The sequence below is a fragment of the Podarcis liolepis genome (assembly GCF_965112155.1).
Source record: "Podarcis liolepis genome assembly, chromosome: 4".
Lineage (NCBI taxonomy): Eukaryota > Metazoa > Chordata > Lepidosauria > Squamata > Lacertidae > Podarcis > Podarcis liolepis.
The window spans coordinates 66,757,849-66,769,548 of record NC_139558.1 but is presented as its reverse complement, the minus strand read 5'-3'; the positions used below and the strand labels follow the sequence as shown (position 1 = coordinate 66,769,548).

At 42.8% G+C, this 11,700-nt stretch overlaps 1 protein-coding gene across 1 annotated transcript in view; it reads left to right on the top strand.

Moving 5' to 3' along the window:
* Positions 1–11,700, top strand: part of CRYBG3 (crystallin beta-gamma domain containing 3) — a 61,117-nt gene continuing 49,417 nt past the window's right edge. The window contains exon 1 of the mRNA XM_083498486.1: positions 1–480. Within this exon, the coding sequence (XP_083354612.1) occupies positions 332–480 (149 nt within the window). The 5' untranslated portion in view covers positions 1–331. The remainder of the gene's footprint in view (positions 481–11,700) is intronic.

Genomic DNA, 11,700 nt, shown 5'->3' with positions numbered 1-11,700 from the left:
GCCGTGGAAGAAGGGGCGTGCTCTGGAGGCGGCCATGGCTCCTCCTCGAGGGCCGGGCGGCCGAGGGAGCCGTGCAGCGTTTCCCGCCTCCACAGGGGGCAGAAATCAGTGGCTGGCTGCTGCTCGGCATACTTCCTTTTCCCCGCGTCCTGCCGCTGGAGGACCGGACTAGAAACTTGGGAAAGAGGGCTGCTACTGCTGCTGCTGCTACGGCGAGCGCGGGAAGGGACCGAGGGGGAACAGCCGCCTCTCGCAGCCGCCAAAGCACAAGGAGGAGGAAGGAGAGGGCAGCAGCAGCAGCCCTCCTCGTTTTCTGCCGGTGCCGGGGAAGATGTCCGGCGGGAGCAGCCGAAGGAGAAGCGGCTCCTCCTGGCACAGCAGCTTCTCCCGACTTTTCTCCAGGAGCCCGTCCAAGGAGCAGGAGGCAGCGGGCACAGCAGCAGCAGCAGCTGCTCCTCCCCAGCAGCCGGGCGCACGCAGGTAGGGAAAGGGCGCGAGGAAGGCCGGCAACGGCGGCTCGTCTTCTCCTTCCTTCCTCCCTTTCTTCCTTCTGGGCTCGGCTGAAGAAGTTGCTGCCCTTCGCGGGCGGGTGGTTGCGGCTCGGGCGCCTCAGCCCCTTCTTCGCGTTTCCCTCGTCCCCGGCCTTCCCCGCCGGTCCCAGCTCTTCTCTGTCGCGGCGCCCCATCGCTGGGCGACAGAAGCAGCTGTCTTGCTGCTGGGACTGGCGGGGGCGAGTGCGCGCGGCTGTGGGCGAAAGTGGCATTTCCTGGTGGTACAACACGGCCAAACCGTGCGGGCAGGACACTTCTTCGCCGCCTTTCTCCCCAGCCCGCAAAAGAGTGTGTGCTGGGCGGGTTGAATGAGACTGGATCCCCCCCTGGGTCATTCGAGTCCACTGCCTTATTTCCTTTCGAGCTCTTACTTTCCCCTCCTTCTTTCCCAAAGAAATCAGAGTTGTACCCGATTTCGATTTCAAGCACTTTCTCATTTTGGAACAAAGCATTTGCCATGAGGCATTCTAGTCAGAAGGCGGTGACCTCCAGATGTCACTTGCAAAAAGGGAGTTCGTGGGGACCGACAGGGCAAGCGATGTCTTTCATATCAGTATATATATTTTTTGTGAACTGCCTTTGGGTCGTGAGTTGTGATGGGCAGTATGTAAATATTCTAAAAATAAATAAATCTATTACTCCAGCAGTTAATAATTACTGGCAAGCACATCTCTGAGGTTGAGCAATCTGAAGTAGTTGATATTCCATATGGATGCCCTTAAAGTTCATTTCCTATAAAAGCAACTTCCCCGCTCCTCTCCTGCCAAGCAATTCTGACTGAAGAAGTACAGTATAGCTGCCATCCTAGACACGCTTTCCTGGGAATAAGCTCCCTTTAAAGCAGCAACTTGCATCCTGCTAAACATGCGTGGGACTGTGCTACAGCAACATAACACAACTTTTAGTAAAGTAACATAATTTTGAATCTCTGTTAGGAATAACTTTTCTCACATACAGGAAATGCAGAGGTTCTCTGTAGAAACTAATTACTGTGCAATTATTTGTAATCACATTCCAGAGTCTGAGTTAACCTAGTCCTATTACAAACCTCCTGACCAAGCCCACAAAATACTGTACTATGAAACTGCTTCACTTTAGCATACAGTAGCCCCTCATTTCACATGCATTTGACTTGTGTCAATACGCAGTTAGAGGTGGGCTGGTTGAAATTGTGCAAGCCAAGTCTCAAGGAAGGCAGAGGATTTTAAAGTTCTTTTTGAACCAGGTTGCCCAAGCAGACCAAGCAGTGCGAAAGGAGCTTTTAAGCTCTTTGCCTTTCTTGCTGGGAAAGGCCCACTTGGTCATTGGTGCTGAGAGTGCTCTTTCCCTTCACCCACTAGCCACGGGGCAACTGAAGAGGTTTGACTATATGTGATCTACATGCATACGTGGGAACCTTGGAACCGAACCTGCACATAAGATGAACTGTATATTAGACCTCGCCACGTTGCTTCATCTGGTGAATAAGCAGCTGTATATCTTTAAATGGGGTTTTAAATGTTTATTCTGGATTTTCGCTAAACCATAATTAGAATCAAGTGTTTTTGTTGGTTAAAATGAAGGAATAATTCCTTCACAGAAATATATTTTTGTTTCTGGCTTTGGCCATTTATTGTACAGGAAGTTGTAAGCCATTCGGCATCTTGTCTTGGTTTTTGTTGAGCAATGAGTCCTGTTAAGGTATGACAAATATTAAGATGGAAGATTTCCTAGATTATTAAACAATGTAAACAAAAACATTGTTTGTTTAGGAAACATGCCACAGATTGGCTTGTAGTACTGGTGCTACTATAAGTTGGAAAATTTTCTCTTGTGTGTAAAATAGAAGAAGAATGTGGAGTAAACTTGTTATGAATTGCACTGGACACATTTCTGCTTAAAATTATTTTTGAAACAAAGTATTTTGCAGACATTGGGAACACAGGCTATTGGTTGCAGGTTATTTAGGGCTGCCATACATCTGGAATTCCCTGAACATAGCTGGAATAAATATGGCAGTCGGAAACAGTGGCCAGGTGGAAATGTCAGAAATTTCCTTAAAAAAAAAAAAAGCTCAACTACTTTTGTGTCCAGATTTTCACCCTAGTTTATTGCATGTGACTTAGACCCCTATATCCATCAAGTTCATTATGAATAGGATGCACATCTATCTCAACTATGTGTAAATCTCCCTGGTTTACTGATTACTATCTCCAGAAGCAAATAGTCTTGACACCTTGCTGGGCTCCTTCATGAGGAAGGACATAGTATAGAGTGAATAAATGAATAAGAATAATAGTAATATCACTGCCATGGTGGAGAGAATTAAAGGTTTTCATTTATTTTCATTGACCAAATGCAGCCTACTATATATGAATGTTTAAAGTGACACAGTATGAGTACTGAACTCCTCCCTACCACAGCATGTACATTAGATGAAAGTTTTAAGACAATATGTACAGTGTTAATGAGCCCTTTACAGTCTTGTCAGACTGTCATTTGATTCAGATTGTGATAATAGATTTTCCACTGTATAGCAGGTTTGGATGTGGTAAAGAGATGTTATGTACATGAACTATGCGTTTATAGTTGTAGCATATGACTGAGGTAGACTGATTATGTGGGCTTTATTTATAAATAATTCTAGGTGGCTTGCAACATAAAAATACAAAAGCCATTAAGGCAACAGAAGATAAACACTACCAAGTATTTATGAGACAGTGCTGTCTTAAATTGTATGTTAAAACCATATATGCATTTAATAACTGTCTTATTAGAATAAAGTTTATACTTTTGGATTCTAGTTCTATTGTTGTCTAATAAACGTTTTCATTAATGGGTTATTCATTTAGGTTATAGTTACAGTTAAATGCTCACCATAATCTCTTGCCATCCTTGACTCTCCCTCCTCTCCCCTCTATTGTCTATTTTTTATTGTTAGCTTTTGGGGAATGGAACCTTCTTCTTTTTCAGTTTGCTACATGCACTTAAATGGATGTGCTGTACAAAAAATTAACAGTGACCCACATCTATTGGCTGATATCCAACATTAATCTTAAGAGTGCATCCATTTATTCCAGCAGGTCTACTATGACTATAACTGAGTTGGATCTCACCCTTAGAGTAGAATAATTTAGTTACTGTGCATCAGATGGAATGCCCCCCCCAAACCAGATACAGTGGTACCTCAGTTGTTGAATGTAATCCATCCCAGAAGACCGTTCAACTTCCGAAAAGTTTGAAAACCAAGGTGCAATGGGCAGTGGGCAAATTCCATTGCATTTACTTCCGGATTTTCAATGTTCCAAAACCGAAACATTCAGCTTCCAAAGCATTCAACAACCAAGGTACGACTGTATGGGCAAATCCCCCCTCCCATGCTGCTAAACTACAATTCCCATCATTCTTGGTCCCTGCCCTTGCTTGCTGGGGCTGATGGGAGTTGTAGTTCAGTCACATCTGGAGGGCTAAAAGTTTCCCACCCCCAATTTTAAAACACATTTCTTTAGCTCATGGTTGCAAGTAAAAGAACATAAATGTTGGCTTGTGTTTGGCTGAAGTTTAACTATATGGTTTAAAAAACTGACAACAGTGAATAGTGAAATGAAGTAGCAGTCCCATGGAGCTAGCACACTAAAGATCTTAGTGGTTACTGCTGCTTTGCTGTGGAAAGATCTTGCAGCATATCAGCTGATGATCTTCACTGGAGAGTGTTCCTGTTCGCTGGCTTCGTTGGAGACAGCTGGCTGAAGGACCTAGCAGTTGTGAGGGTGCTCAGCCTTCAGACATCTCTCTGTCCAGCAGTGTTGTGACAAAGCCTGTATGCCTACTCTTTGCTGGAGAAGGCAAGCAGAATACTGTAGCAGAGAGGGCTTATTACTCAGGAGAAGAGGGAGGAGTTCTTCTGACAACCTCCACCAAATATATACAACCCTTTTCTAGCTGTCCCAAGGCAAGCATGTGTGTATTAGCCCAGTGTTTCCCAAACGTTTTTGGGCAACGGCACACCTGTTTACCGGAAAAAAATCTCGCGGCACACCACCATTAAAGCCCCGCCCCCGTGACGTCATTCGGGGAGCCGGCGGCCCGGGCCTGAGCTGGAAGGAGAGGCGGTGCTTTTCGGCACAAGGCAATCGGCCTGGAATTGTTTCCCGCGCGCTGCGAAAGGGAACAGCTGCGGTCGCGCGAACCCTCCGGCGCTGGGAGGGGAAAGGGCGGAGTCGCAGAGCACCAGCTGGCCGAGCGGTTGCGCGCAGCGTTGCGCTTTTGGAGAGCGTGCGGCTGCTGCTAGGGGATCCGGGGACGTGAGCAGGCCTGGCCCGACCCGGGTTGAAGGAGGACAAGCCGGCAGCGCGCCAAGTGAGTTCGGTTGCGCGCGACGGCCCCCGCTCCCCCCACCCCCGCCGGATCCTCGCCGCCGCCGCCTCTCGCCCGCCTCCCTCCCACGGCACACCAGCCGATGTCTCACGGCACAGTAGTGTGCCGCGGAACACCGGTTGGGAAACACTGTATTAGCCAACATTTTGGATGATACTCCTGGTAGCCTAATACTAGTACGATTAGACAATTGAGGGACTTGGTTTGGAGCAAATATGAGTTTGATTTAATATTCTGGGCAAGGTTAGGATGGTTCCTCTGGTAGAGATCTTCCAATGCCTAACCCCCTCCTAAGATTGCTCTCATTTGTCCATTCAGTGCTGATGAACCAGGTTTGCAAAAGGTCACTTTCTGTTAATCACTCTGCACTTTTTAGGACAGACAATTTTGAATAAATATGATGCTTGATTTATACCCTTGAATTCTGGAGTTGAGTCTTGTACAGAGTAAAGAAGTACAACTGCAGAACTTTCTGTGACCACTGGGAAATGAGTTCTAGCATCTTGTAGTACTGAAATAATTTAAATAACTCTTATTTATTTTGCAATGCCAGCTAGGATTTTCTTTTGCTATTACTGTATTTTATAGCTGAAACGAAATTGCTTCTTGACGTTTAAAATTACTACTGCTTAGAGTTCACCATAGACAAATATAACTGGCACTTTAAACATTTACATAATCGTGTTTTAAACTGCTGGATCTATGAGCATATGCAAACATGGGCCAGTATCATGCGGTCAATATTTTGTATGACGTATTAAGGTCAATATTTTGTTTTCAAATACAAGATATTGCTGCTCCTTTCTTTGTAATTGTTTAAATTTAATCAAAATTCAATATTCTCAAATGTGTTGCTGCAAAGTAGCAGAAACATTACTTTTAATTTGAAAATCATGTTGGAATCTTCCTATGACCTATTTGTCTAATGTATAGTCTGTATTAATATTAGTTGCTATGCTTGACAGATGACAGTAGGAAAATCTCAGTGTAATCTGCCATAATCCTGATGCTCAATATTGACCTTGAGCTGTGTACAAAAATAAAACATTCTGATGTTCATATGTACTGCAGATTAAAAAATTTGCTTCGTGTAATATTGGTCAACAATATGTATTTTTAATGTAACAGTTAAAATTTGATGACAGTTTTTTGTGAAATTCAGAGGGAATGGGAAGATTCTGATGTTCTCAGTGATTGTAATGTTTCTGTTTTTCCCTCTTTTGACAATCCTAGCATCAGTTAAGATTATTTTCATGTAATCTTGAAATATAGATTGTCTTGCATGGATTTAAATAATTATTTTGCACAATTAAAACTTCCTTGTTTCTCTTGCAGTCACAAAAATAAATGGAGCTGTTTAAGTTTTTAGTCCAAATTGGTCAAGAAGAATGTGCATTTTATTTTTGCATTCCAAATTGGGGCCCTAAATCAGAAATAGACCCATACTGTTTAGTTCCCAGGTTGTGAGCATTATGTGAAGCAGAAACAGTTTCCTAGTTGCAGGCCCCTATGAAGGGGTGGTTCTTCCTCACCCTGTAGCCACCTTCCAGGCTGCTCTGGAAGGCCCTCCTGAAATTTTAAGATCTTTGAGGGGCTGCAGAGGAATCTGAGAAAAGAGCATCCCCCAACTTCCATTTGCAGATTAAAGGCCCATAAGCGAATAGGCCTAAAAAACAGCACCAAGCAGCTGATTGTTATAGTGAAACTCAGCAGCTTAGTTGCACAAATAGCTGGTTGCCTTAGCTGTTATCCTCAATATTAATAATTCTTTATCCTTTTAATATTCCTAGATTATTTGAACTTTTAAAATAAAATAAAGGCAGAGAACTCCAATATGCTCTCAGGAGGAATCTAAGGGAGAGCATGTGTGAATGTAGCTGAATTAGAGGCACTTTCTGTAGTAGCTCGTATGGCAATTGCATCCATAACTCCATGTATCCCCGTATCCTTACTATCCTCTGTCAGCCCCACCACCACCACCATTGTGCTACTTAAATTAATGAGGGATACTGACACTAGTATTCTACTCAGTCCTAGCAGGGTTTAAAATCTATTGCTGTCAAGCATCATTCTTGGAATGACAACACCCTGCATAGTCTTTGAAAGTCCAACCCAGAACCCCTGTCTTCCAGTTTTACCCCTCCCATACTTACCCAACATACTTACCCAACTGCATTGTCAAAGCCAAGACATCTCTGTTCTCCTGCCAGCGCTCAGTTTCCTTCTAAGTTCCAAGCATTGCTGCCTAATACGGCAAACAAATGTTTGTATACATAATGTGGGTGGGGTGGTTCAATAAAGGAAGAGAAGGGATGGGCTTTTTCTTTACACATTCAGAGGATTGTTGTGCAGAACAAAGGTAAGGAAATGCACTTGGACAGTCTTTGAAGATTTGTGTTCTCTTGTATATTGTTTGCACAGGCGATTTGATTTGATTTTCAGGTTATGTGATTGAACTGGGCTGCTTCAGCAGCTTGGAAATAAAGTCTATTATAACATCTTGTATGTTCTAATTTAATCTCACCTTCTTCTAAATCTAAGGCTCTGCATTAAGACTTTAATCATTTTCAAAGTGGGTTCATATTTCTTACAAATTCAGAATACAGTATTTCAGAATAACTAATTTGGCTCCTGCCACTTTAATGAAAATTATAAGCAAGGTATATAAACAGGAGATTGCCTGTAAATTTTTTCGCATCAGTGTTTGTGACCCTGGGTTCCAAAGAAGTTGGCTTTGAGGGGGGGCAGTGGGTGTTCCATTCCATTTTGTAAGAAGTTGAATTTTCATTTTCGCAATAGTATTAAGAGGACACTATCTTTTCGTTCTGTTATTGGGTGAATGCTTAAGGGAGTGCAGTCATGTGGCCACTTTCAAAGGAGAATTGGAAAGTGGGAAGTAGTGCTCAGCCTTTCCTCTGCCTCCCTATTCTTCCCTGTCGTTCTCCCCTTTCCCCCAGGTCTTCAAGTCCCAATATGAATTTATTTCCAATCTCAGAACTGGCTAGACGAAACTGCAGAAAAACTACTGGAGGACGAGAGAGCAGGGGAGAATTGGCAGAATTGCAGGACAGTTTAAGCGCTCATTTCCCACCTGCCAATTCTTATCTGCAAATGCCATCTCACCTGTGCATTAGTATTAAATGTAGTAACATGTTTTTCCTCAAAAAAACTTATCTGAGCTAGATAGATTAGTTGGCATAAATAGGAGTTTTACTTGCAGTGCAAATAGCAGGTGTGGGAGGCCAGATCAGATCTAGAGGGCAAATGGTTAAAAAAAAACCTCTCCCATTAATCTGGCTCAACCCCCCCCCCCCGCCCGCCCCATGTCTGTTTACTTTTTGGAAAGTATTCATGCAGTTGCTAATTGCAAGAATGGTGTCTTGTCTAAATTACCTAGGAGACAAGTTCAAGTTAATTTTAAAGCGAATAAGGTTTGAATAGGTCTAGAAGTAGTTTACAAGTGACTTTACAGAAAAGTTGTTGTTGATGATGGTGCCCAATAAGAAACTGAGAGTGTGTACATTTATTTGTTTAGCTGTTTCTCTTCTCTTGTAGTGTTGCTAACTTTGTTGTTCCTGCCATTGTTTTGTACAGTTTCTTATAAATGGGTGGCATTTTTAAACCAGATTGCTTCTACAGTGTATTACATTAGCTGTCCTCTGGTTTTAACATTATAGAGTATAGAGCTTTGTTAACCTCTAAGAAAGGCCATAATTCTTAATATCCTTTCTCATTTCAAAATACAGGACCACATTCCAGTGTTTGCAGAAACAGTGGATTGTAATTTTTTTCTGTATTGCAAGTGGGTCGCAAAGGGTCTGTTTGGCAATAATTTTCCTGTTCTTCTAAATACTGTATATTATTGGCATCAGCAGTTGTAGGCTTATTGTTTTACAGCTCTGGAAGGCAGCAACACTTAATGGGGAAAAGTACAGTTTGGGAATAACCAACCTAATCACCTTTTTTCCTACACAGAGAATTTTTGGATTTAAAACAGTTGGTTTACTTTTTGTGTAAGTCATCAACTAACGAGAGGCCTTGTACAAATAATGGCAAAAATCCAGCATACAGTATTGTATGTACTTAAATCATAATTTATTTCATTGTGTTTTAAGTACACTTGACAGCTCTTGATTAACAGCCAGTGTAGATAACCTGACCACCCAGTTTTCAAAAACGTTCTTGAAAAGGAGAAACTGTGTTGGCACAAGTATTAGTTAATGAGCTATAAACCAGAGAAAAAAGCAGAAATTGTCGTGTAGCCCAGGGTGACATAGAGATACAATGCTGATTTTCTATTAATCCATCATGGGTATTAACTCCTTCCCCCTACGTGATGCTTTATATAAATCTTCGTATTTTCTTCTCATCTAAATATTCATTTAAGGTATTTCTGAAAAGTATTGTTTTTTTAGATTCTAAAACCACCTCATATTTCTCTTTCTTTTTAAGTATTACTTCTTAGAATAAATAAAAAGCAGCTAATTTCAGTTTTGCTATACAAGATATACATTCACAGAAGAAAACCTTTTTTACTTACCATAATGCTGCAGTCCTATGCATGGAGGTAAGCGGACTTGCTTCCAATTTAACTTGCATCGGATTGGGCTGCAGTTGTATCTTTTTGATAATATCAGTAGCAGAATTACGTGGAAAGTTTTTATTAACTGAATTGCACTACACACACCAATTTTACTGTCAGCTTCTAATTCTTATGTTGGTGCATCCCTGTAACTGGTTCAAGCTCAGTCCTGTCCTAATTGTTTATACTTGGGAAAAGCTAGCAGAAATAATGTCATTACACTGAGGGAAGAAAACCTATTCCATGTCTTTATAAGCAGACTAACTAGTCTTTGTATATTAACTTTACATTTTATACATCTCAAAATAATTGTCTTATGGCATGCAAACTTTCCCCATTAATCTCCACTTTTCTCTGTGAAGTTAATTTGTGAAATCCATGAGTAATTTTTCATGTGACGATTATATATGTGGCTTTCACATATGTACAGCAGGTCTAGGTAAAGGTAAAGGGACCCTTGACCATTAGGTCTAGTCGTGGCCGACTCTGGGATTGCGGCGCTCATCTCGCTTTATTGGCCAAGGGAGCTGGCGTACAGCTTCCGGGTCATGTGGCCAGCATGACTAAGCCGCTTCTGGCGAACCAGAGCAGCGCACGTAAACGCCGTTTACCTTCCCGCCAGAGTGGTACCTATTTATCTACTTGCACTTTGACGTGCTTTTGAACTGCTACGTTGGCAGAAGCAGGGACCGAGCAACAGGAGCTCACCCTGTCACGGGGATTCGAACCCCCGACCTTCTGATCGGCAAGTCCTAGGCTCTGTGGTTTAACCCACAGCGCCACCCGCGTCCCATACAGCAGGTCTACATGCACTGAAAAGCAATGACCAATAACAGCTTTCCATGGGCACATACATGTAAGAAAAACCTGCATATAAAACATCTTCTCCGAGTGTGTAACTTCAACCTGTTTGAGTCCTATGGTGCTTAGGTGCACATATTCGAAATAAGGCAGCACTTACAAAGAGCTAAATGGGTAATTAATTTAAAGCACAAACAATGCAAAAATCCCTCTTTGAGTCAAAGAGAATTCTTGCTTGAAAGCTTTGTGCGGACAGGCAGAGTCCCCCCAACCCCAGGCAACCCCCTAGCGGAATAATGACTCGACAGTGTGCTATGGGATTAAAATTGGCCACAACTTTATTAAGCTTCAGATTTAGGGAGACCTTGGCTCAGGTATTGGGCGTTTATCCTTCCCAGTCCCCAGCCGGGGATCTGGGAGACATCAGGGTTATCCAGAATGTGTGGGGATTGGGCTGGCTCTGGAGCCAACTGATGCTTCGCAGGTAAGATTCACCTTCTGTTGTGTGGGCAGGGTGGTCCCTCCCCCTACCTGGCTGATCCCCTGGCAACGCCTCCCCAGGCAGGATTGGGCGATTGGCTGAGGTAGGTGGAGACCTCCAGGTATCCAGCCTGGGGAGGGCGAAGCCGGCCCGTACTACCAGGAACCGCACTGGGCTCCAGGGGGCTGCACATGGCCATGCAAAAGGCGCCCCCCCATTTGATGTGGGGAGCGGTCATTGTAGTCAGCTGGTTCAAACTTTTCTTTAACCCAGGAAGATACTGAAGACATTCAGGAATGCTTCTGTGCAAACACCTTTACTCACTAAGTGACAGGACAACCACAGCAAACAGCAAACTTTTAATTTGCTTAACCCTGCAATCACGATTGGCATATAACAAACAATACCAGAAATACAAGAACTGATTCCTCATCCCACTGGCAATTAACCATGCATGTACATAATATAAAATTACCTTCTATAAGATGATAAAAGCACAGAAATATTATTCAGCTTCCTGGCAGAACAAGTTTCAGATTCCTCATAATACCGCTCCACTGAGTGACTCTACCCTTCTGTCTGAACCAACCCATTCATGGTGCTTACATTTTGAATAGACAAAATAAATATGAGGTTGAAGACCGGAACTGACAAAACAGTTCTGAGGCTATATTAAGGAACGGTTAAGAAATCAGAAGTGCTGCTATTTCAAGGAAGCCTTTACTAAAGAATTGGGAAAGTGTAGAAATTCAATTCAGTTTGCATTTCAAGGCAAAGCTACCCAGTTCACACTTTCCAAAACAGTATGTGAACCTCAACACACTCATAAATTGAAAGTCATGTTTTTCTGAATTTTGTGATGCTGATACTGTTCTTCAGCCAAATAATGCATATGTATACTTGAGTAAAGGGCACATAAAATTCACAAT